The 26,404-nt window shown below is 44.9% G+C and overlaps 1 protein-coding gene across 1 annotated transcript in view; it reads right to left on the bottom strand.

Annotated features, from left to right (window-relative positions):
• LOC147673429 (uncharacterized) overlaps window positions 1-26,404 on the bottom strand; it is a 138,941-nt gene that overhangs the window by 41,106 nt on the left and 71,431 nt on the right. Inside the window, exon 2 of the mRNA XM_086947291.1 lies at window positions 6,430-7,147. Coding sequence (XP_086803417.1) covers window positions 6,430-7,147 — 718 coding nt within the window. The remainder of the gene's footprint in view (window positions 1-6,429; window positions 7,148-26,404) is intronic.

Raw genomic sequence — 26,404 nt, 5'->3', positions numbered from 1 at the left:
TGCTGATGATACAAGCATGTCCTGTGAATTATTTTGAGCAGTATGGCGCAATACTGCTCGCATGTAAAGAATAGCAAAATCACATTATTATTGTGTCTTCAACAATAATATTTATTCTAGCATCATACATCGGCCTCCTGTCATTATTTCCATTGGCATGCAATTGTGATTTGTTGGGTGAGGGGAGTGGGTGCACTAGAAACTGTTCATTGTGATGTGGTTGTGCCGTCTGTGTCCTTCAGCAGGATGTTCCCCGGGAGCATGATGCACATGTGGAAGGTGGCCGGTTGTCCCCTTCTGACTCACTGCCAGAGATCTCTACAGGAATCCGGCGCTTGGTAGCAATGTTGTGTAGTATTACACACACAGCCACAATGCGGCAGCACACATCAGGACTGTAGTACATGGCCCCACCAGTCTTGTGCAGTATGCGGAATCTGCTCTTCAGTAGCCCAAATGTCCTTTGAATGCAATTCCTTGTGCGTATGTGTGCTACATCGTAGCGCCGTTGCTGTGGTGTAGCAGGGTTGAGGTATGGGGTGAGTAGGTATTCACGGAGGGCGTAGCCACTGTCACCTGAATGAGAGGAGCAGAGGGTGAGTGCCTGTGCAGCGCAGCTACTTCATCGCAGTGTAAGATTGTGGGCCAAGTGTACTTACCAAGTAGGTGTCCTTCACCAAAGTCTCCCCTGGCCAGTCGTGTGTGGAGGCCGCAGTACCGGAATATGAAGGAGCCATGTGTACTCCCCGGGTACTGTGCCACTATGTCCGTGATGTATGTCTTAGCATTGCACACCATCTGGATGTTGAGGAAGTGGTAGGACTTGCGATTGCGGTACATGTACTCCGTTGCAGCTGGTGGGCAGATGTGGATATGGGTACAGTCAATGCATCCTATCACATGTGGGAAATGCGCAACATTGTAGAATTGATGCTTGGTGTCATCCAAATCCTGTTGGCTGGTGGAAAATTTGATGTGGTGGTGTAGCTGGGTCAGCATTGCGTCTAGGAAACTCCTTAGGCAGCGGGACATGGTGGGCTGGGATATCCCCCCAGCAGCGGCAACTATCCCCTGGAAGCTCCCGGAGGCCAGTAGGTGCAGGCTGCACAATACCTGGACATGTGTGGGCACGGCATTGGTCTGCCTTGTTGGGTGCTGCATCAGGGGGTCAAGGTGCTGAATTAGCTTGATAATCATTGGCCCATTCAGGCGGTACTTTGCGTATATTTGCTCTCTGGTTTGGCCCAGCAGGGTGACCTGCTGGCGGAATATCCTCTTCTGGATTCTACTTCTCCTCCGTGCTGCTCACTGTAGCCTTCGCCACCTGACCACCATGTACAGTCCTGGCATTGTGAGACTCCTAATGCTGCTGCTGCATTTCCTTAAGTGTGTTTGGTCAGGCCTGCACCTGTTACTGATTGGGCAACGGTTTTTCAAAAATTTTCTTTTCAATGGCTTGGATGGTTACCACCTGCTTTGGGTTGTCCTTAAATTGCGCCTCGCAAGCTGCGATTTAAGGGTTTTTCGCAATTAGCGATTTTTCATGATTAGCGATTGCGATTGTTTTGCGATTTCGCTATTTAATTCGCAGAATCCGTGGTTTCTCGCAATTTCCAATTCGCTAATGTTCTACTGCCGGGATTCTGCGATTTTTTTTGCGATTTCGCTAATCTGTGTTTGCGATTTCGCTTTTTTCTTCTAGAATACCAATTTAGTAAATTGCGCTCGCAATAGAATTTTCGCAGGTATTGCGCTCGCAATTTTGCTTCATGAATCAGGCTGTTAGGCCCTGAAAATAAGAGAGAAAGGCTGAATAGGGGGGCATGAAAGAGAAAGAACAAGACAGAAAAATTGTGACAAAGTGAGAAGGCAGCAATGAATAATATCAAGCAAGAGTGAGATAATGGGGTAGTGAGTGTACGTGGTGGAGTAAAGTAGCATAGTCTGAAATAAAACAAAGACAATCTTGGCACTCCATCACCCTTCCATTTGGGCACCTAGAATAAAATTTGGGCCCTGGCACTTTTACAAAATAAGGTAATTACCAAATCCAGTGACCATCACACTCTAGATATCAGCAGTTACACAGAATGCTAATTGCCACCTATTTACCACTAGATTCAGAATTTAGACCTAAATGGTGTTTCTAAACTGGAGAAGCTCCAAATATATATCAGAACTTTACCCCTAAAGGAGCGATTTCGCAAAGTTGAGCCTCAAGTCTGACATGCACGCTCCATGATCGCCACTGTCTCTACCGCTAATATGCGGCTTAGGTTACCAACATAGCTGTACAGTATGAATGTACGACATGGTACAAAAATGTGATGCAGTTAAAAATAAATCAAAAGTAACACTGCTACCACTATCGTAGAAAGACAACCAACTCTACTTTGAGAGATGCCACAGGATAAAGATCCTGATTCAGAGTTTGGCGACGGGTAGTCCATTACAAACATGACGTACATACTATAACAAGCACAGTATATATGAGGCAGAGATTTTTTTATATCTCTACAATGATGATGATAGTACTGAGGATAAGTTTTATTTTTATTCTTGTCATCATTATTGTAATTGTTTTGACTATTATTATGTTTTATTATTATTGTTGTTGTTAAAATGTTTGGTATTGTTAATATTATTATTATTGTTATTGTTATTATTGGGGTATTATTGTTATTATTATTATTATTATTATTGTTGTTTTTATTATAAGAGTTATTAGTGTTATTATTATTAGCTTTATTTGTGTTTTGGCTTATTTTATTGTTTTGAAAAGGAACCCATCAACAGATTAGCTGGGTATTAAAGTTTATGTTTGTAAAATTTCCTTTATCATTTCTGATTTTCATTCAATGATTTCCTATGTGATTCATGTTTAATCCTTTGAATGCGTCAGACGGCCCCCGGCCGTCCGACATCACGGGTGGCGTGTGCATTGGACTGTCGGGAGCCGTCCGATTTGTGCACGTGGGAAATGTTCGTCCGCATTTCAAGCGTTAAATCAAATGTTTAGACAGAATTCTTTTCATCATAATCTGCTTCAAACACAGTCCCAGCCTCACATCGGTCAGGTGTGCACACTCAAAGGCTAGATGGTTCAATTACATTGGTAACTACACTGGCAAAAATAGTAAGTGATCTTTGAAAGATCTACAATGAGTAAGTCAGCACAAATAATTTCACTTTGCAATGAATTGGCTATACTCAATTGGAAATGGCTAACTAACCTGTAAGTTCCTAGTCCACAGTACATGGTACCCAAGGCATGTATGTTAGAGGGGGACCCCTGGTCTTGCAGCACTGATTGTGCCACTCTGGACACCCCCCACCCCACGTAAACCAAGGCCCTAGTCTGCCACTGCAGACTGGTAGAGCAGTTGTACACTGCTAGCCCAACTTTGCAATTGAAAGTAATGGCAAAGCCACCACTTCCCACAGACATGTGTGTAACTCACCCCTCTGGCTGGCCTACCCAGCCCTAAAGGCAGAATGCAACATATGACACAGGCAGGACATGTACTTTACATGTCCTGACAGTAAAGGACGATAAACAACCACTGGGGAAAGAATGGCTCGCCCAATGGGCAGGATATACCGCTGACCCCTCAGCTGTTCTAACTCTTGAACAGTGCTACCAAAGTGGGTAATACAAGGTATCAAACAACGTATTATATTAAGACTGACTTGTATCTCAAGTCAAAATTAATGTAACTTGTTGCAATGTGCAGCTTTAGAAAAGCTGCCACTTTGTTGCCTTTAAAACTCTGGTGCTTTCCTAGGCACACATGGAGCCTGCTCCACAAGACAGCTTTCTGCCCTTCTTGGGAGATGTGCTAATGACTCTCAGGACAGAGAACAATGAGGGATTGCAGGAAATGGAGGTGTCACCTCTCTCCTACATGATGACCCTTGGGTGTTAGCCCCAAAAGGCAGGCTTCAAAGGTGAAGCCACCTTTGAAGGGCAAATGTGTAGCACAAGGGAGGAGAGCTGATCCATTGTTGCCGTAGACAGACTTGCATGGGAGGCAGAGAAAGAAACCAGTTGCCATGTAGTTTCCCCAGGGGCATGTACTCCCGAGGTAGCCACACCCTGGGGATGGGATAGTGAGGTCTGTGCACCAAGAAAGGGAACTCGCCACCTTGGGAGTGGGCAGAAGGATGCTTCCTGGGATAGCCAGATGCCACACTCTACTGGAAGTTGTCACCGGGTGGGAGGGAATCTGGTACCCCATTGGCTACTAACTGCATCTTGCCCTTAGGGCACTTTCCAAGCATATTGTGGGCTCCCCTGGTACCCAGACCTCAGCTCTAAACCAACTTGGAAGAAAGAACGAAGAGGCGCCAGCAAAGGGAGGCTGCACTGTCAAAGACTGCACATTATGCACATAGTTGCTAGCAAAGGAAGGGGCGGTTCCTGTTGTTTCCTGCTCAAGGAGAAATCGTCTCCACAGCCCAGTCAACCCAAGAGAACTCCAAGCGCCAGCTGAATGGTCTCTTGTTCAGTGCACTGAGGCATAACACCCGAAGAAGTCTGCTGGGGAAACATGGTGGCCCAAAGTCTTCAACCCGCTTCCACTGCCATTGTGCAGCATCGACGACCAAGATTCAGCGCACAGAGCTGCACCTGAGAACCCTGAGCCAGGGAGTGCTGTTGTATAGTTTGTGAGACCCTCCGAAGGCGAATTATTGACTCAGGAAGGATTGAACTGTGACAGCAACAACGGGTAACTGGAAGTCTTAGACCAGACCGCAGGGCACTTTGTGGGACGTCAGCCCTGCAACCAGGAAACCCTCACCATCTTTGTGGACCAAAGAATCCCTGCAGGAAGACCCCTGTTGAGCACATTGCCTTCAGAGCATCCTTAGAGCATCTTCAGCATCCTTAATCCCTTGAATCAGGACCACTCCATAGAAATCCATGGCAACGTGGATAAAGTGCCTGGACCTGCTGAAGGACTGCTTTTTCAGTGAAGGTAACTGTTCTTGAGGAGCTTGCTGGTCTCCCTTACTAGCTCCCTGCTGGAGCGGTCGCCCCAAGTACTTCTAACCAACCGCATTGAGACTTAGAAACTTTATCAAAGAAAAAGTAAGTAAGTGATTAATCTGTTGACTTTGGCAAGGTTTGTTCATGGTTGATTGAAATTGCATTGATTTATTGTTGCTTTTAAAATCTATCTATCTGGAATCCTCTGGTGCGTGTTTTTATTATAGTGGCTAAAATCTTATAAAAATACAGTCTATTTGTATAAATTGGTGTCAGATCTTTTGAGATTTGTGTTGATTTCTTCTTCAATTGTTTTAGTGCTGATTAAATGCTTAACGTGTTCTACTGTGCAAGCCTTGCTGCGCAGTGCCATACCTACCCAGGTTTTAGATGAGAGTTTTACAGACAAAACCTACTGAACCTAAAGGGGTTGGTAAGTGTATTACACGGTGAGGTTGCACAACCACACCACATAATTCACCCCATTTCCTCATACCATACAATTTGAGGTAAAGCAAATAAATAAATGTAATAAGACTTCAAGCATACATTAAATGGTAAATTGGCAATGTTCATTTAAAAAATCTACATTTTAGCAGTTATTCTTAGAGCAAGATATAACTACACCATAAGAAACCAATAACACAAAATGTTGAAGACAAAGTGACAATAAATTGCTTCACTATTTATTGTATTTTTACCTCATTCAAGCTGGTGGTTTATTTAACATTAGTTAGTTTCTGACTTTACAGAATTCTTATCATATGTTTTATTTTAGGCTGAGAGTGTAGCTTTACATTTCACATTATTAAACTCTCTATGAGAGCGTTTTACGTTATCTACATTTCACTTTTATCTAATTATCAGAATTATATAATGTCCACTTGATCTTCTGTCTACCAATATCCATTTAAAAGAAGTTAACATGTAAATTCAAAGCAACAGCCACCCACCTTCCTCAATATAAAACAGTATAGTAAATAAACCACAAAGTGCAGGCCCTAAATTATTGCACACTTTTCCTAGGGGTAATATCATTGACATATTTAATACTTATTCTTCAATGGTGGCTCACAGCTGCTATTGCCTGTATTGTGGTCTAGTAGATAAGCAAACGAGAAGTGACAGTCTAGGGTATGTTTATAGCGATGAATATGAAACATTTACTGATTTTGATGAAGAAGATCAAAGAATTACATACTTATTCCTAATCCTCCAAGCTTGGTATCTGTGACTGGTGTATAAGATGGTATACCCACAGTATTGAACTCTCGGTTATGTACAAACAGCTATGAGATTTCATCCCCTTTGTGGATCTTTATTCAAGATCTGAGAAATTCTATCAATCTATTTTAAATACTTAAATTCTCTTAATTAAAAATTATCTTGACACACTCAGACTAATAGTGTGGATATATTGAATTATTTTTCATACATACCTATTTTCTTCTCATTTGCAGGTTGCGACATGACCATAACCCCTTTGCCCTTCGTAAATCTTGTTAAATCCACTACTGGTGGTCGCGCAGGTTTCGGTGGTCTTGGTCCCAACTGTTTTGGGTTCGGTAATACCTTTCGTGGAGGGGCATCCATTTTTTTGGCAGGTGAAAGTCTTAAAGGCTTTGGTGGCAGATGTTCTTTGCTTGGACACCTTTTTATCTCATTGCCCCCTATGTGATTTTGTGCGAGCTTCGTAATTAGATTCTGGTGAAAGTCCGCTGGCCTTGTGGTGTAGGAGTTGCCAGTCTCTTGGGTAGTAGAACTATTATAATTTTTTTCCCCAAATGTGTTTTGTCGCCCAATTTGGAAAAGAGGTCTTTGCACGTTGGTTTCTTTAGGAGATCGGTCACCATTAAACCTTTTTGTGGCATCCACTTTCAGTTTTGGATTGTTTATGTTTGACCCAATCTGTCCACCTGCCAGTTCCTTCAGATTTGGGGATGAGAGTTCTTTCGTTAACTCTCTCCAGGCTGCCACTGGGTACATTGGTGAGTAGGGATTCTCAGGTTCTATCTTTTTAGGTAAAATGGCTGGTTTGGGCTTATTTGCAGGTAGGGCTGGTTTAGTTGCAACAGGTGGCTTAAATCTCCCCACATCATTTTCTGGGGGTTTTGTGTGAAATTTAGCCATTAAACTTTTAAAATCACCTTTTTCTTCCTGTGAATCAAAGAGCAAACATTTAGAAGAGATCACAGGGATATAATTTATTCCATTCGCATTAATTGACAAATTTAACAGATATTTTCTATACTAAGCAAGTGCAACTGCAATATTATTAATATAAGGGACACTCAACAATCACAAGTATTGGATACAAATGTCAAGTGTTAAAGCTTTATTTATGGACTTTGCCCTACAAGAAGCATCAATGAATTTGGATCTTTGGGGTGGGAAGGGACACGGGCCATATGGAAGTACACAAAGCGCAGCAACATAAAAGTTCCTCCTAAACACAATTGAGCTTGAATGCCTACTAGGCGACTTTGAACATACTTATGTGTATGTTAGGAGCAGCATATAGAAAGACAATAGAGGCAGTTTCTCATTATTGGAAAATAAAGAAATCAGTTACACAACATGAAATTTAACAATCAATTTTGACGTCACTTGCTTAAAAAGAAACTGTAAAAAAATATAGCAATTCCTACTCAAATGTTTATTTACAGTTATGCAACATTAAGAGAAACTGTTAAATCTGCTTTTCATCTCATTTCTAGAATTCGTGTGCTGGAACTCCCAAATCAAAGAGCCACCTGGAAAGATTTCTGTAGCCACAGGTGGATTTCGTTTATCACAAGGGGAAAACAACAGGTGTCTCTCGCTCTTTGCAATGATGAGTAAGGCGCTCATCTGGATTTATAGGCTATAATTTAAACAACCCAGCAAGAGAATTGCAGAGGTTATTTGGAGAAGCTTGGAACCCTACCCTCATCCTTGAAAGCAATAGATACAGAAAACAGGTTTATAATATTAATGTATTCATTATGTATAATCAGTACACATACATTGTGTATCAGACTGATGAAAAATATTACTGCATTGTAAGCAGCCATAATATAAAATAAGATGATTTGAAAAATCCAAAGTATTTTATCCCATATCCCAATTGATCTAAACCATATCTAATGTACTCACTACTCACATGCATACCTATAAAAAGCTGTCTACATTACAAGTTCGTTTTATAACGAGCTGATTGTGGCATTGGGACTGCCGGCTTCGAGTAGTCGGAAATGAAAGATTTGGGGTACATACTTGTCTATTTCCTTTTTCCCCCGCAATCTCCAACATAGATCCCTACCTACCTATCTTTACTCCAAAGAAAACAACCATTTTGATGAAGAAAACCGAGCAAGTCTGTTTTGTACCGTATACCCATTGACTAGGCTGGGCGCATATGGTCCAGACTCCAGAAAGTGGTTAGTGGGTATTTTTTTTCATATTTGTCATGCATATGTGTGCATTCGATACTTGTGCAGTCAAAATAAACACACATGCATTGACAAATATAAAAAAAACATTCACCGCCGTCAAAAAGACCGCTGCCAGCCCATCGGAAACATCGTAATATGGCATGTGGGAGACTGCTGCCGCGGCAGTCTTCCTTGGACTGCCGATGCGGCGGTATGTCTGTTGGACCGCCAAACTCGCAATCAGGCCCCTTGTGTGTTCATTGTTTGGTCATGCAATTAGGCCATATTTCTAAGGAGTGGTGTGGCTCACTGGTTAGGGGCGGCAGACCCGAGAGCAGAGGAGGGCCCGGGACCAGGGGTCAATTCCCGACGTGGCAGGGTCGTGGACCAGGGTCAGCGGACTCGATAATTCTCATCTTGGTGCCTACCCTAACTAGGGATCACACTCGGCAACTCTGGGCATTAGCTTGCCTCATCTTCACAACGGCCCCCTGCATACGCCGGGGATGCCTGGTTTCACCTTGGAGATACCCAGTAGGGACCATCTCACAGGGAAAGCCAGGACGGGTTCCCTAGCGGTCTACTGCGCAGAGATACTCCTTCGGGAGTCGATTCTAGCGCATTACAAACCCACAATTAATTAATTAATTAACGTGCATTTGTCATCAGAAAAGCCCTCCCTGCTACATACGCATTTACTGTGGATCAGTAGTAGAATGGTAGTCACACATTTGTTTATAGAGTTACCTTGAAAAGTATATGTACACCTAATGCTAAAGCTGAAGGTCATATTGAGTAGTAACTCTTTTACCTTTTCAGTGTACTACCTCCAGATTTTGCACCGGACTGTCAGAATGTTAAAACCTCCTATTACATTCCTCTGGCTAAAGCATCAAAATATTTTGCCAATACAAATGGTCCGACCATGGGTGGCTCTAACTCTGCCTTAAATTGCTCATGGAAGTACCAGCCATATCCCTATGCATTACGGAACATATTTCACCAAGTCATGGAGAAGGATACATCCTTTAGATCGATTTGTTACAAAAAATACCATTGGAACATTTGATTTTGAAGACGACTAGTCACTGATATTCTAAAAAAAAAAAAAAAAAAAGATGGATTCCTCATCTCACAGGACTGAAACTGTCCTTGTTATGATTTTTCTAGGTTAACACAAGAGTTCATGCTATTTCATGCTAGTTTGAAGGTGGATCCATGATAGCTCTTAGACTACTCCATATTTTGTGTAGCTTTTCACAAAAATGAACCAACAGTGGAGAAATCCGAAGCAAATTGGATTTTAGAGCCAGAACTAATTGTGGTAATGATTGTTACAACTTGAACAAAGAAAGACATTGACAAACACATAAGGGTTAGTGTAGACATGATACGTTTCTCTGTGTTTTGGACTATTGCAAAACCTTTATTAGAAAACCTTTTACTCAATTACCAATAATAAATAAACTTGATACTGGAAGTATTTAGTGAAGTATAAAAAAGAAACGCATACAGCACCAAATGCCTATAAGTCGTAACCAGAATTCAAATTTATTTGTGAGATTAGTAAATTGTAGGGATGAATAAAGACATTCATTAATTTAACACAATTTTCTAAATTGATTAACAAAAAACAAAGAAACCATTAGCCAAATTGACTAAACAAAATGAATCTGCCTATGTGCGTGAGCAGCTTTGAGAACCTAAACTCTGAAAGGTTGACATTTTATTGTATGAGATAACAGATGTAGTTTTGCAAATGTTATAAGGATTTAGACCATGAATGTTGCAATCTTTCTGAAAATAAATGTAGTACTTTTCCAGACAGTCTGTACTTATCAGAATTCAAGTCAAGTCAAGTCAAGTCAATAAATGTATATAGCGCGCTACATACCCAGAGGGTCTCAAGGCGCTTGAGGAGGGGTGGGGAATTACTTCTCGAATATCCAGGTTTTAAGCTGCTTTCTGAATGCTAGGTGGTTTTGAGTGAGGCGAAGGTGCATGGGAAGTGAGTTCCAGGTTTTGGCCGCTAGGTAGGAGAATGATCTTCCTCCCATGGTGGTTTTGTTGACGCGGGGAACAGTAGCGAGGGCTTGGTTGGAAGATCGCAGCTGGCGGGAGGGGGTGTAGAAGGAAAGACGTGAATTGAGGCATTCGGGTCCAAGTTCGTAGAGAGCTTTGTGTGCGTGGGTGAGGAGGCGGAAAGTTATTCTCTTATTGACGGGGAGCCAGTGGAGGTTTTTCAGGTGACCAGAAATGTGTTCTTTACGCGGGATGTCTAATATGAGTCTGGCTGATGCGTTCTGGATGCGTTGGAGTTTTTTCTGAAGTTTTGCGGTGGTACCGGCGTAAAGGGTGTTTCCGTAGTCAAGGCGGCTTGTAACCAGTGCGTGGGTGACCGTTTTTCTAGTTTCGGTGGGGATCCAGCGAAATGTTTTTTTGAGCATGCGAAGAATGTTGAAGCAAGATGAGGAGACGGCGTTGACTTGTCTGGTCATCGAGAGTGAGGAATCCATGATGATGCCTAGGTTCCGTGCGTGATCCGTTGGGATGGGTGCTTTTCCAAGGGCTTCTGGCCACCAAGAGTCGTCCCAGGCTGAGGGGGAGGTACCTAAGATAAGGACTTCTGTTTTGTCTGAATTCAGTTTCAGACGGCTATGCTTCATCCATTCGGCTACCTCTTTCATTCCTTCATGTAGGTTGGTTTTGGCGATGTTTGGGTCTTTGGTGAGTGAGAGGATCAGTTGAGTGTCATCAGCGTAGGAGATGATGTTGAGGTTGTGTTGGCGCGCGATGGTCGCGAGGGGGCTCATGTATACGTTGAAGAGGGTGGGGCTGAGTGAAGATCCTTGTGGCACGCCGCAGATGACTTCAGTGGCCTCTGACTTGAATGGTGGGAGACGTACTCTCTGAGTTCATCCGGCAAGGAAAGAAGTGATCCATTCCAGTGCTTTTCCTTGGATTCCGATGTTTCTAAGTCATTGTAACAGGGTGTTGTGACAGACTGTGTCGAAGGCTGCGGAGAGGTCGAGGAGGATGAGGGCGACTGTGTCTCCATTGTCCAGTAGAGTTCGGATGTTGTCTGTTGCTGCGATGAGTGCGGTCTCAGTACTGTGTTTGGCTCGGAAGCCGGACTGTGAGGAGTCGAGGGATTTGTTGGCTTCGAGGAAGGCGGCGAGCTGGTTGTTGACAGCTTTCTCGATGACTTTGGCCGGGAATGGGAGGAGCGAGATGGGGCGGTAGTTTTTGAGTTCGGTGGGGTCAGCTGTGGGTTTTTTCAGAAGGGCGCTGAGTTCGGCGTGTTTCCAGCTTTCTGGGAAGGTGCCGGATTTGAGGGAGCAGTTGATGACGTCTCGGAGGTGTGGTGCTATGATGGAGTCTGTTTTGTTGAAGATGTGGTGAGGGCAAGGGTCTGAGGGGGATCCTGAATGGGTGGAGTTCATCAGGCGAATGGTGTCCTCAGTGGAGATTGGGTTCCAGTCATTAAGGATGTTCAAGGGGGGTGAAGGTACGGCAGAGGGTTTGGTGGGTTGGTCTTCGGGTTGGTTGTTGAAGTCAAGTCATAAGTCAAGTCATAAAAATTTATATAGCGCACTACATACCCAGAGGGTTTCAAGGCGCTTAGGAAGGGGAGGAGGATTATTTGTCAAATATCCACGTTTTAAGCTGCTTTCTGAACGCTAGGTGATTCTGGGTGAGGCGAAGGTAGGTGGGGAGTGAGTTCCATGTTTTGGCAGCCAGGTAGGAGAAGGATCTGCCTCCCATGGTGGTCTTGTTGATGCGAGGTACAGTGGCGAAGGCTTGGCTGGAAGAGCGAAGTTGGCGGGAGGGGGAGTAGAAGGACAGTCGAGAGTTGAGGCAATCTGGTCCGATGTCGTAGAGTGATTTGTGTGCGTGGGTGAGCAGTCGGAAAGTAATCCTCTTATTGACGGGTAGCCAGTGGAGATCTTTAAGGTGACCAGAGATGTGTTCGTTGCGTGGGATATCTAATATGAGCCTGGCTGAGGCGTTTTGGATTCGTTGTAGTTTCTTCTGGAGTTTAGCGGTGGTCCCTGCGTAGAGAGTGTTTCCGTAGTCCAGTCGGCTCGTGACCAGAGCATGGGTGACTGTTTTCCTTGTTTCGGTGGGGATCCAGCGAAATGTTTTTCTGAGCATGCGAAGAATGTTAAAGCAGGAAGAGGATACGGCGCTGACTTGTCTGTTCATTGATAGTGAGGAGTCGAGGATGACGCCAAGGTTCCGTGCGTGGTCTGTCGGGATGGGTGCATTTCCGAGGGCTTCCGGCCACCAGGAGTTGTCCCATGCAGAGGGGGATTTACCTAAGATGAGGACTTCTGTTTTGTCTGAGTTCAGTTTCAGTCGGCTTTGTTTCATCCATTCGGCGACTTCTTTCATTCCTTCGTGGAGGTTAGTTTTGGCGGTGCTGGGGTCCTTGGTGAGAGATAGGATCAGTTGAGTGTCGTCCGCGTAAGAGATGATGTTGAGGTTGTGTTGGCGGGCGATGGCCGCGAGGGGGCTCATGTATACGTTGAAGAGGGTGGGACTGAGTGAGGATCCTTGTGGTACGCCGCAGATGATTTCAGAGGCCTCGGATTTGAATGGTGGGAGGCGGACTCTCTGGGTTCTTCCGGTGAGGAACGAGGTGATCCATTCCAGTGCCTTTCCTTGGATTCCGATGTTTCTGAGGCGATGTAAAAGGGTGCTGTGGCAGACTGTGTCGAAGGCTGCAGAGAGGTCGAGGAGGATGAGGGCGACTGTGTCTCCATTGTCCAGTAGAGTTCGGATGTCGTCTGTTGCTGCAATGAGGGCGGTCTCAGTACTGTGTTTGGCTCGGAAGCCAGATTGTGAGGGGTCGAGTGAATTGTTGGCTTCGAGGAAGGCGGCGAGCTGGTTGTTGACAGCTTTCTCGATGACTTTGGCCGGGAATGGAAGAAGCGAGATGGGGCGGTAGTTTTTGAGTTCGGTGGGGTCTGCTGTTGGTTTTTTCAGAAGGGCGGTGAGTTCAGCGTGTTTCCAATCTTCTGGGAAGGTAGCGGAGTTGAAGGAGCAATTGATGACGTCTCGGAGGTGAGGAGCTATGACGGAGTCTGCTTTGTTGAAGATGTGGTGAGGGCATGGGTCTGTGGGGGATCCAGAGTGGATGGAATTCATCAGGCGGATGGTGTCCTCAGTGGAGATAGGGTTCCAGGCGTTAAGGGTGTTAACGGGGGGAAGATGGTCAGCTGATGGTAGGGTGTGTTGGCTTCCGGGTTGGTTGTCAAAGCTGTTGTGGATTTCAGCAATCTTGTTGTGGAAGAAAGAGGCTAGGGAATCGCAGAGGGTTTGAGAGGGGGAGATGTCGTTGGAGTTGGCCGAGGGGTTGGAAAATTCCTTGACGATGTTGAAAAGTTCCTTGCTGTTGTGGGCGTTGTTGTTAAGTCGATCTTTGAATGCTGTTTTCTTGGCTTTTCGGATCAGTTGGTGGTGAGTACGGATGGCGCTTTTGAAGGCGTTCTTGTTGCTGGTGGATGGGTCTTTTTTCCAGGCCTTTTCAAGGGAGTGGCACAGTTTCTTGGACTTCTTGAGGTCATCGTTGAACCATGAGGCCTTCTTGATGCCAAGTTTGTGTTGACGTTTTTTCATTGGTGCTAAGGTGTCGGCGGTGTTGGATAGCCAAAGGGTGAGGTTAGATGCGGCTTCGTTGGCGTTAGAAGAGAGGGCTGGGGAGGTTTGAAGGAGCGATGTGGAGATCTGCTCCGTGGTGATTTTGTTCCAGTTTCTTTGTAGAGTTGGTTGGAGGTGGACGATGGGTTTCGGTTTGTTGTAGGTGAAGTGAACGCAGCTGTGGTCAGTCCAGAGGAGATCCGTAGTGTGACTGAAGGAGACATGGTTGCTGGAGGTGAAGATGGGGTCGAGTGTGTGACCTGCGATGTGGGTGGGGGAAGTGACCAATTGTTTAAGTCCGAGGTTGGCTAGGTTGTCCAAGAGGGTGGCGGTGTTGCGGTCGTTGCTCTTTTCAAGGTGGAAGTTGAGGTCTCCCAGAAGGATGTAGTCTTTGGAGGGGAGCGCGTGTGGGGTGATGAAGTCCGTGATGTCTTCACTGAATTTTGCGCGGGGTCCTGGTGGTCTGTAGAGGAGGGTGCCTCTGAGTGTGGTCTTGGGGTCGATGTGGATTTGGAAGTGGAGGTGTTCGGAGTTAGCGAGGTTGGCGTCAGAGCTGGTCGAGATGCGGATTGATTTCTTATGGACGATAGCGATTCCACCTCCTGTATGGTCGGTGCGGTCCTTGCGTGTGATCTTATAGTCATCAGGTATGGCAATGGCGATGTCAGGGGCGGAGGAAGCGTTCATCCATGTTTCCGTAAGGAAGGCGACGTCAGGGGAGATGGTGTCTAGTAGGTTCCAAAGGTCAATGGCGTGCCTGTGGACCGAGCGATTTTGTCGTGGAAGAACGAAGCTAGTGAGTCGCAAAGGGTTTGAGAGGGGGTGATGTCGTTGGAGTTGGCAATGGGGTTGGTAAACTCTTTGACGATGTTGAATAGTTCCTTGCTGTTGTGGGCGTTTTTGTCTAGTCGGTCTTTGAATGCGGTTTTCTTGGCAGTCCGGATCAATTGGTGGTGTATGCGGGAGGCGTTTTTGAAGGCGTCCCTGGTGTTGGTGTTTGGGTCTTTTTTCCAGGTCTTCTCAAGGGAGCGACAGAGTTTCTTGGATTTCTTAAGATCATCGTTGAACCAGGGGGCGTTTTTGCTGCCTAGTTTGATTTGACGTTTTTTCAAAGGTGCTAGGTTGTCGGCAGTGTCGGTTATCCATTGTGTGAGGTTGATGGCTGCTTGGTTGGGGTTCGATGAGTGGGCAGGGGGGTTTTGAAGAAGCGATGTGGAGACCTGGTCGATGGTGATTTTGTTCCAATTTCTTTGCAGAGTAGGTTGAGGATGGTTGTGGGATGTGGTCTTTTTGTAGACAAAGTGAACGCAGCTGTGGTCTGTCCATTGGAGAACTGTGGTGTGACTGAAGGAAATATGTTTGCTGGAGGTGAAGATAGGGTCGAGAGTGTGTTCTGCGCGGTGTGTGGGGGTATTAACAAGTTGTTTGAGTCCTAGGTTGGCGAGATTGTCCAGAAGGGTGGTGGTGTTGTTGTTGTTGTTCTTTTCCAGGTGAAAATTGAGGTCTCCCAATAGGATGTAGTCCTCGGAGGAGAGGGCGTGTTGGGTGATAAAGTCAGTGATGTCTTCAGTGAATTGTGCAAGGGGTCCTGGTGGCCTGTATAGGAGTGTGCCTCTGAGTGTGGTCTTGGGGTCGGTGTGGATCTGGAAGTGAAGGTGTTCGGCGCTAGAGAGGTAGTCGTCTGAGCTGGTTGAGATGCGGATGGAGTTCTTATGGACGATGGCGATGCCTCCTCCTGTTTGTTTGGGGCGATCTTTTCGGATGATCTTGTAGCCTTCCGGGATGGATAAGGTGATGTCTGGGGCCGAAGAGGCGTTCATCCATGTTTCTGTTAGGAAGGCGACGTCTGGAGAGATGGTGTCTAGTAGATTCCAAAGGTTGATGGCGTGGCTGTGGACCGATCGGGTGTTGAGTAGGATGCATTTAAGGTGGTTGGCGTCAGATCTATGTTTGGTGTTAGTGGATGCGGAATTGGTTTTTGTGCCGTCAAACTTGCAGGAGATGCATGTGAAGGGTCCATGGGTGTGGCCAGGTGAGGCTTGGGCGCAGTTGGGGAGTCGGCCAGGATTAAGTGCTAGGAGGGTGGCTGAGTCGTATGTAATGTGGGTGGGCTGGGCATTGCGTGGTCTGGCGCTGGGCGCGGTCCAGGCGCGGACGGGCGTAGATGGGCTTACCTTTGGCGCACCTTCGGCGCGGTCGTAGCGCGTGGACGCTGCGCGTTGGGACATCTGCTTTAAATGGATAGTGGAGGGGGCGGAGCGTGGGAGGGTCAGCTGGGAGGAGTTAGCCGGGAGGGTAGGCGGGGCAAGGGAGTAGACAACAACCTGGATACAAAATGGAGTTAGAAAGTGAAACTTGGGCAGCCTTTGGTCAGTGCAAAGCTAAATAACAATAGTGCACACAATTGAGGCAGCAGAAAAAGATGCAGATTATAAAAGGCGGCAGTCACACGAAGTATTACCAAAATGCTAGCTTAGTGTGAGGTACGGCGCTATGATTCAACAAAGCGCTATGTGAATTTGCTAATCCTGTCGTGCGCGATGTTTAACAATGCAAAATTACTTGGGCGCTGTGATTAAATGTCGAGCGCGATGTTAACAGTGCTATTCCAATGGAGTCAGATGTTATTAGTTCCTTATAAATGACGCGCGATATTTAAAGGGCTAGATTACACGAGTGCGAAGTCGGAAGCAGCTATTTAAACAAGCGCGTTGACACAGATGCAAGTGCGAGCAAGCGTGCTGCTACGATACCAGCCAGATGATTTTGCAGCAGAATTCTTTGCCAGGGAGCGTGGGGGGGAGCGACCGTCTCGGATGAGATCCAGGTGGTCACAGCGGTGAAAAGGAGGAGGTCAGCAGTGTGTTCGTGGGTGGGAGGGTCAGCTGGGAGGAGTTAGCCGGGAGGGTAGGCGGGGCAAGGGAGTAGACAACAACCTGGATACAAAATGGAGTTAGAAAGTGAAACTTGGGCAGCCTTTGGTCAGTGCAAAGCTAAATAACAATAGTGCACACAATTGAGGCAGCAGAAAAAGATGCAGATTATAAAAGGCGGCAGTCACACGAAGTATTACCAAAATGCTAGCTTAGTGTGAAGTACGGCGCTATGAATCAACAAAGCGCTATGTGAATTTGCTAATCCTGTCGTGCGCGATGTTTAACAATGCAAAATTACTTGGGCGCTGTGATTAAATGTCGAGCGCGGTGTTAACAGTGCTATTCCAATGGAGTCCGATGTTATTAGTTCCTTATAAATGACGCGCGATATTTAAAGGGCTAGATTACACGAGCGCGAAGTCGGAAGCAGCTATTTAAACAAGCGCGTTGACACAGATGCAAGTGCCAGCAAGCGTGCTGCTACGATACCAGCCAGTTGATTTTGCAGCAGAATTCTTTGCCAGGGAGCGTGAGGGGGAGCGACCTGAAGCTCAGTAACCTACACAATGTTAAAGATATTGAAAAAGTAAAAGATGTTGGCCCACAGGAACTACAATGCAAATTATACAAAGTCTTAAAAAACATCCTAGCAAATGTCCCTTTGCAAGTCTTTCATTAGATTCAAGAAACAAGAGAAATTATAGAAATAGCTTGTATGGATTTCTGGCAACTATTTGTATGATAAATAAAAAGCAATTTACCCTCAAAAATGTATTTCAATTAGGTGCAGCAGAATTAAGCACATCCATGAGTCCCTTTTGGTGCAAGGGACCTCAGGCAGTAGTCTCACCACAGGGCTCTGAACAATTGAACTCCACTTTTATTGCAATTGAGTGTTTTTGGGATTTGTATTTTAAAAAAAGTAGATAAAAAAAGTTGTACAACCAAAAAACAAATATACAAACATCTAAATATTTGAAAAAGTGGATATGAATGCTTTTTTTTACATTTGGTACGAAAAGAAAAAAGATTACACGTAATTAAAATACAACGTAATTCAGTTTAAATAATAAGGCACTACAATGCAAAAATAAAAATCCAAAAAGGGCACAGTTTTGAAAAGACACAGAAGGAACTTAAAATGATGGAGAGGCGCTGGCACAAAAGGTAAGTGGAAATACTGAAGGGACGGAGACACGGGCAAGGGCAAAAGGGTAGGATATGAATGAGCTATGCAGGGATTGAGGCTACTAGAATAAGAAAATAAGGTGAGCAGGCACACTGCATCATAAAAAAGGAATAAATAGTCAATAGAGGAGAGCCGTTAAGCAATGAAAAAATGGACTATTGGGGAAGAGGCAATTCTTGAATGGAAGAAGAGAGTGAAAGAGACTGAAAGAGACTGAACGGGAAGAAAAGAAAGGACAAAGCAGTGGTTCAGAATGAGATGCACATACAGACAGTTGCATGGACAACGAAAACCAAGACAAACCACAGTGCAACAAAGCGTACAATCAACAATATAGTGTAAAAAATTCCACTTTTTTTTTTACATTCTTGTAATACATATAGAAATAGCTAATAGTTTGAAATAATAATGTTTTACCACTACATTTTTGGAGTCTTCATTTTTCAAGAAAGCAAAAACATTTAATATAAAGATTTTTGGGTTACTAATATGAACAGTGAGTCTGCCAAAATGACATATTGATTTTTGATGTATTACCTCTAGATTGTTTGGCGTGATGTGCAAAACAAATGAATACATACAAAAGCTCTGACAATCATCAGATGAATCTTTCATTACCCCACACTTCCCACAAAAGGATGTAGGTTACTGCATTGTCCTAGAATGAGAAATTTAGGCTAAGAAAAGAGAACATCAAATGCAGAACTTCACAGACGTGTTGACATATTTACTGGCAATTCTAACCACATCTCTTTCAGAGGTAATATACTTGGAAGAAAGTTCTGCTCAGTAGAGTACGTGAGATCGGTTGCAGGGAGCAAGATAGCCTTATTCAGAGGTTGGCGTGATACTTCATCACGTATGTGGCAGATGTTTTGACCTTCATAACACAGGTGTATTATAGACTATGGTACTTATAATATAGCACATACCTTTTGAGGTAGTATCCTGTCCAATAAACTCAAATTTAGGCCCAGAGTATAGATAGATTTCAAAGGATTATTTAAGTATGAATGGATGACAGACTATGAGCATGGCATAACTTGATTGTCTTACACCATCAGCCTTACTTAGGGCATGGTTATCAGTTAACTTTGTTAGACAGGGTAACTACCACACCCAGTAATGTCGAACACTAAGGTGCTTGGAATTTACGAACTACGATAATTTTCGCATATTCAGTTTTAGGGGGAATATCGTGCAGATTCTCCTGCTTTCAGAACCAAAATGTGCATGTACTAACAGCTACCAGGCCTTTTCCCATTACATTCTAGCAGGTGTGACCTGCCGAAGTTTAACAGGGCAGCGAACCATATACCAACTGGTAATTATCAAGTGAGATAAACTTCAACCACATGTAATTGTGATCCCTGCATATATGGATGTTTGCGAAGGCATTTCAATTTTACGGCTACTTGTAATCAGACCACCAGAGATGAGCGGTGTTGGGCCAGCATTGACACATTGTCAGGTGTTGTGTTTGCGTACGCCTCTGTACACTCCATCTTCTTTACGGTGCACTGTGGTCTTTTTCCTGATAGTTGAGCAAACCCATCGTGAAAACGGTCAATAGATGGTAGGCCGATTCAGCAACATCTGTGCTGACATTTTTTCCTGTCCAGGTCCACCATGGAATCCATTTCCAGGTTAAACAATCTGCTAAACTCGTGGCTAACCTTAACCCCTTCCATGCTGATGACGTCCGGGAGTCGTCATGGCACACAGTGCTGGTGTGCTGATGATGGCTCCCGGTCGTCATGACCGCACCCGCGATCGGAATGTGCCGCACAGGCGCAGAATCGCCGCCGCGCCCAAGGGGTTAAAAGGAGATGGACAAAAAATTATTTTTTCTCATCCCTCCCTTAACCCCTTCCATGCTGATGACGAACCCCAGCCGTCATGCACTACGGTGCTCGTGTGCTGATGACGGCTGGGGTTCGTCACGGCCCGCCCCTGTTCGTGCTGTTTACAGCACACCAGGGGAATCGCGGCCGCATGGAAGGGGTTAAGAACCATCTCCAAAATAGGCAATCCAGCATGATCCATTGTTTGATATCAGCATACCATTTTTAGAAATATTAAGATATTGTTAACCAGGTGGCCTTTTTTTTTTTTGCAGATTTATATAGCGCAAACTCGACCCGAAGGTATTGGAGCACTTTACATGAGCACCAGTTACGTTACACAAGGACACATTTTTTTTTTGGTAGGCACAGGGAGTTTAAGGGGCAGATGTATCAAGATTTCAATTTGCGATTTCTAAATAGTGATTTTTAAGGAATCGCTATTTAGAAATCGCAAAATGGAATGTATGTAGAAAATCGCTATATTTTAGCGATTTCTTAGTCTTCCTTATTTGCGAATTCGCATTTTGCGAATTCTCAAATAAGGAATAATTTCCCATGCATTCCTATGGGCCAGGAGGCCCTTAGGAATGATTGTGAAAATATTCTCAATTTGCGATTCGCAATTTGCTAATCGCAAATTGAGAATAATTTCAAGGGTGCAGGGGTGTCTCAAAGACACCCTGCTGCACCCCTGAAATCTACATGTGTGTGCATATGGCGCACATACATGGCCTATGGGCATGTGTGTCCGTCACATGCCACCTTCAAAAATGCCAAATTACGCAAATTAACATCAACTACAAGTTGGTGGTAATTTGCGGTTTCTTAACCAAAATTCACATTTGTAAAATGCTACATACATAGCATTTAAGGAATCGCTAAATTGCGATTTCTTAAATGATATGGCATAATAAGGAATCGCAAATTTTTACGATTCCTTAAATTGCGAATTTTTGATGCATGCCAAAACATGCAATTAGACCGTTTGCGATTCGCAAAGGCCGAAATTCTGCGAATTTCGGCATTTGCGATTCGCAAAAGGCTTGATACATCTAGGCCTAAGTGATTTGCCCAGAATCACAGGATGTGGACGCAACCCCAAGGCTCGAACCTTGGTTTCCAGCACCAAAGTTGGCAGTCTAGCCGACGGACCACATCCTCGACTACTGTGACTGGTGTGGCAAACACATTGACTTCCCTGCACCAGCTTTTCGGTGACCTTATAGCCAAAGAATTAAATGAGGTCCTAGGTCCCACAACCAAAAGGCCTAGCTTCTTTAGTGACTCATCATACATTAATCTAATTCAAGTGAGACACTTGCAAAGAATTCCATATTTCTAGGCATGTAGTGACACAAACACATAGGCTCCATTGAGTGGCCCATAACATTATGTTGATGCCTGTTACTGCTTCGTATTGGAATTCTCAGTTGCATGTATACATTTTAGGATAATTTCTGGGGATAAATTTCAGCAGTTCAAACCTGCAGATATTGATCAAGAACAAATAGCCAGAAAATACCAAGGTATGTGGCTTTTAGTGAAGAAAGTAACAAAATCTTCATGTTGTGCGCCATTTTACGGGCAAGGCTTCTAACAAGTGTTTGTGGTGTGCAATCATTATCATACTGGACTACAGGCTACTTGTAATGAGAGCTGCTACAAACCAAATACATTTGCACAGTGGTTGAGTTTTAAATTTCTTTATTGAGTTTTTAACACACAAAATGACCACATATGAATAGCTCTCGACAATCCGTGCTTTAGGACATTCGGCCTAACAGTGCAAATAAAAGCCGCAAACGCCACAGCGGGCGCCGATCTGGCTGGTGTCACACATATGGAATAACTCTAAATAAAAGGAAACAACCCGCTTGAGCACCCCCTCCCTCCATCCATCCCATACCCCCCCCCGTGTTCGATCTCCACTACCTTACCTAAATGAGACCACAAGTAACCTCCCTCGCTAGCCCGTCTGCCGACAATCGGTAAGGCGCAGTAGCCGTAGGTACCTGGGGCATGTGACCTCTCGGAATTCAGTGGCTAATAGCGACAGAAAGGGTTGCCACAGCTCGTCAAATTTGGATCCCTCCCTTGCCATGGTGAGTGTCAGCTTCTCCATACCAAGCACATGCCACAGACGGTACAGCCAGCCTGTAAATTATGGGATATTGGAAGTGCGGAAGTGTATGAGTATGTTTTGTGTCACTGACCCCAACGCAATTGCTATCTGTCTGCCTCTGCGAGATCGAAGCGGGTAGGTCACTGGGTTGGAGAGACCCAGCAGGGTATATGCTGAAAAGCGTGGGGTCTCGAAATGCTTATCCACCTATTCCAGGACCTGGGTCCAGTAGGGTTGAACATGCGTACACTCCCATAGCAGGTGCATTAAGGTGCCAACTTGGCCACAGCCACGCCGACACGTCGCCTCCCGGGTGCGGTCCATTGCGTGTAAGAGCTCCGGGGTATAATACTAGTATGTTGCGACCTTCGTGAGAGTCTCAGTAAGCCCCATGTGGTACGCAGAGTGTCGGGCCCTGTAGTACATTCTTTCCCACTCTTTGTGGCTGAATGACCTGACTAATTCCCTCTCCCATCGCGCTTTACTGGAGTTATATGTGTGGGTATGACTTATTTGTAGCATCTTGTAGAGATCGGAGACAAGTTTTTTATCTGATGTGCGAGTGATGAGCCATCTTTCATACGGGGTAAGGTGCCTATCTGCCTCGGAGCGGACCTAGGGTTGAAGCGCTCAATGCCTTACTTGTAGATATCGAAGCCTCTCTGTCTCTGAAAACCCGTACTCCTGCTTGAATTGGAATAACTGAATAACCCCTTCAGCGTCGTACATATGGTATAGGAAGCAGCACCCAGCCGGCCTCCATCCCGCAAAGGCGGTCACGTCCATACCGGGAGTGAAATCAGGGTTGTCTATTAACAGGGTGAGCAGGGACGGAAACGTTGTGAGTTCGTGTTTGACATTGGTAGCGTCGTACACCTCAAGGGGAACCCGCGTAATGTACGAGGCGTATAGATGCACAGTGGTTTAAAGGTTTATCTCTGCTGCTCTAAGACTTAGGAACATGGTGGGGATGTAATATTTTACAGATGATCTATTTATTGAGTTGTTGAGAAGTGCCCTCCGTCCATTTATGCACTATTTATTTTATGGTTTTAAATGTTAGAGTCGGACATCTGGTTATTGATTAAATTTAAGACATTTGCTGCTGAGGACACATTATATTTTGACTTACCTGTTTTATAATCTAATTGTTATTTAATTTAATTGCAGGTTTATATAGCGTTAGGAATCGACTCCCGGAGGAGTATCTCCGCGCTTCGACCGCTGGGGAACCCGTCCTGGCTCACCCTGAGAGATGGTCCCTAATGGGTATCTCTAAGGTGCTGACCAAGCATCCCTGGCGGTCTGGGGGGGCCGTTGTGAAGATGAGGCAAGCTAATGCCCAGAGTTGCCGAGTGTAGTCCCTGACTGGAGTAGGCACCGAGGCGAGAATTATCGAGCCCGCTGACCATGGTCCACGACCCTGCCGCGTCGGGAATCGAACGCTGGTCCCGGGCCGTCCTCTGCTTACGGGTCTGCTGCCTCTAACCAGTGAGCCACACCACTTCACTGCTAGATATGCTAGATATATTCCATTCTAATGGTTTTCTATCCTATATTTTCTTTTATGGTTTTTACAAACTGAATAAAGATTGACTGACTGACTGACTGAATTAGAGCCATAGTGGTCTAAACAAATGTTAAAACCACAAGAAATAAAAAAAATTAAATAAATGTCATTCAATAAAAATATAAATCAGAAATTCTTAACAATGCATTCTGCCAAAACAGATTCAGTTCAACATCGTTATGAACTTTGTTAGTGCAGGTTTAAACACATAATCCAATACTTAAGTTATTTTTTTAGACCTCTATATGGAGCACCACGGACAAAATGATAAAATATCAGATTAATTTGAAAACAAAATTACCTTTACTGAGGAAACACTATAGAGAAAATGTGTAACATGGAAAATAAATCCTGGTTGAGTCAATATGAATAAAGCTGATTAAAAAAATGTTAATTCAGAATTTATTTAATTGAAAGGGTTCAAAATTATACAAAAGGATACTGTAAGATGTATTATAACTGAAAGAGGTTCAATATGTGGAAATGTTTCACCCTCACAAATGTGCTGCGCATTGTAGCAGGCAATGAAAACCTAAAAGTCAAATAGCGATTCGTTAAAATTAGATTCCGAGTTGCACATGTCTTGGCGAATCACGCTGGTTGCATTGCAATCACATGGAAAATGGTGCAACAAACTGGCACCCTGCACTTTCTTGTGATTTTTCACAACTTGTGATCTCTCTGACAGATCCTGTCTTCGAGGTAGGGCTACCGCTGTCCGATTGATGGATATGGACATCTAGGGAATTGCCCCTTGTCCTTTGGATTACTACACGCTCTCCCTGATTTTGTCTTCGTAAAGTGCCACCTTTTAAAATGGTATCATATGAGGGATCCCAACTTTTCATTCGCACTTTGTCAGAAGAAGGATCCACATAATCAACTCTTCTTTGGTGGACTGAGATAGAATTTCAAAGAATCCTTCAGTCCCACCTTTTGAGCTGTGGCTGTATAGTACAGAGCAGCAACAATTGATGAAGTAGCATTGTAGACCTGTGCAAACACACCACTTCCATGCCAACTTGACAATTATACCTCTGGCCCAAGCATACAATATTGAGTAAGGTTCAAGGTTCAGTTTAGGTCCATTGTCAGAGTGAATTTTTGAGGAAGTTAAAGATTAGTGTTGTGGTTTGTTGTAAAGTTGAGGTCACGGTTATGGATAGAATTGGAATTGCGGTTCGATTTCAGAAAGTTGTTCAAGTTAATTTAAGTTTACCAATCCCTTTCCTTTTTTGTTCTTCAGGATCTTCTGATGTACACTAAAAATTTGCTGCTTAGCTTTCTGTATTAAGGTATTACTCCATAAAAACTTTCATCTGCACTGGGTTCCCAGTAAAGATATTTCGTTATAAATGTTTTCTCTGGAATTACATATGTACTTGTGTAGATGGTGGTAAATTAAGGTATTTTGGCACAGGGAAAGCAAGGGCCTAGCAATGTTCATGGGCTCTCCTGCAAGTGAGAAAAATGGGTCCCTACGCCCCTAGATAAGAGATGGCATAACAGGAGCCTTAAGCATGACCAGCTGAACCGGATGTTCTGCCCTCTTCACAGCCCTCCAATAGCAGTGGGGATCCTATAAGATGGCTTTAGACTGGTCCCAAGATGGATGAGTTTTGGAAAAACGAAGCTGTGTGGCCACAATCTGGACTCCTGAACATTTCGGCCAGATGTAGTGTGAAACAATATCTTCGCACTTTACAATGGCTTCCTATGTCAGAGAGAGCCCAGTTCAAGACCTTAGTCATTGCCTACCGTGCTCTGTACGCCACAGGGCCTGGCTATCTTCAGAAACGGTTCTCCTTCTACACCCCTGCAAGACACCTGCGCTCTTCCTCCCAATCTTTGGCTCAAGTCCCGCGTTTCCGGCTGCAAAGGATGTGCGGTAGCTCTCTGACCACTAGGGCCGCCCTTTGCTGGAATACGCTGCCCCCGGCTCTCCGTTGCACTCAGGACATCAAAGTTTTCAAGAAAAAACTGAAAATGCACTTATTCATCTAATTCTGCTCCCCTCTCTCGAACTAGGCTCGCGCCGGGACACGCTTATAGTATCTGCGCGCGTTAGAAATGTAACTAACATAACATAACATAACTTCTCAGACTTTCTGGCCTTCCGGCAGCTTTCCATGGAGAGGGGCAGAGCGTGAGTGTGCAGGATGATGCTAAGGGTAACATGTCTCCTGGTCAGTGACCCAGCTCTCCACACGTGCAGCTCTGTTCACTGATCCTCCGCTGTTGCTGCCCCTTCCTCCACTGTGCCAGGTAGGGGTTCGAGTCTGCTGTCCTCGTGTCCCGGTGGCGTGCCGGCTTGCTACTGCTGATTGCATTGTGGTATTAGTATTTTAGTCTTTGTTTGCCTCATTCTTGTTTCATATTTTTTCTGCCTCATTTCTTATTCTTGCCTTTTTTCTGATTGTATTTTCCACGCCCATTTCTTCTTGCCGCAGCGGCCCCGTGGCCCCTCCCCCCCACTGCCGGTTTTCCTGCTCTTGCCTCCCAGCTGCTCTTCCCTCCTCCACCCCCTATTTAATGGCAGACGCTGCCGAAGGAGCTCCAAAGGCAAGTCCTTCTGCGCCCATCCGTGCCCTGACTGCGACCAGTGCCAGGGACCCTGGATCTCCGACCATCCACTGCTACGATGCAGCTACCCTCCTCGCACTCAACCCCAGAAGAAACAACAACTGCCAGCACTCCACGCCGAAGACAACCCACGGCCAATTCTCCTGACGCCACTGCCACCAGACCTTCACC

This window comes from Lissotriton vulgaris, chromosome 12 (assembly GCF_964263255.1).
Source record: "Lissotriton vulgaris chromosome 12, aLisVul1.2, whole genome shotgun sequence".
NCBI lineage: Eukaryota > Metazoa > Chordata > Amphibia > Caudata > Salamandridae > Lissotriton > Lissotriton vulgaris.
The sequence above is the reverse complement of the archived record's forward strand: the minus strand, read 5'-3'. Positions and strand labels throughout refer to the sequence as shown.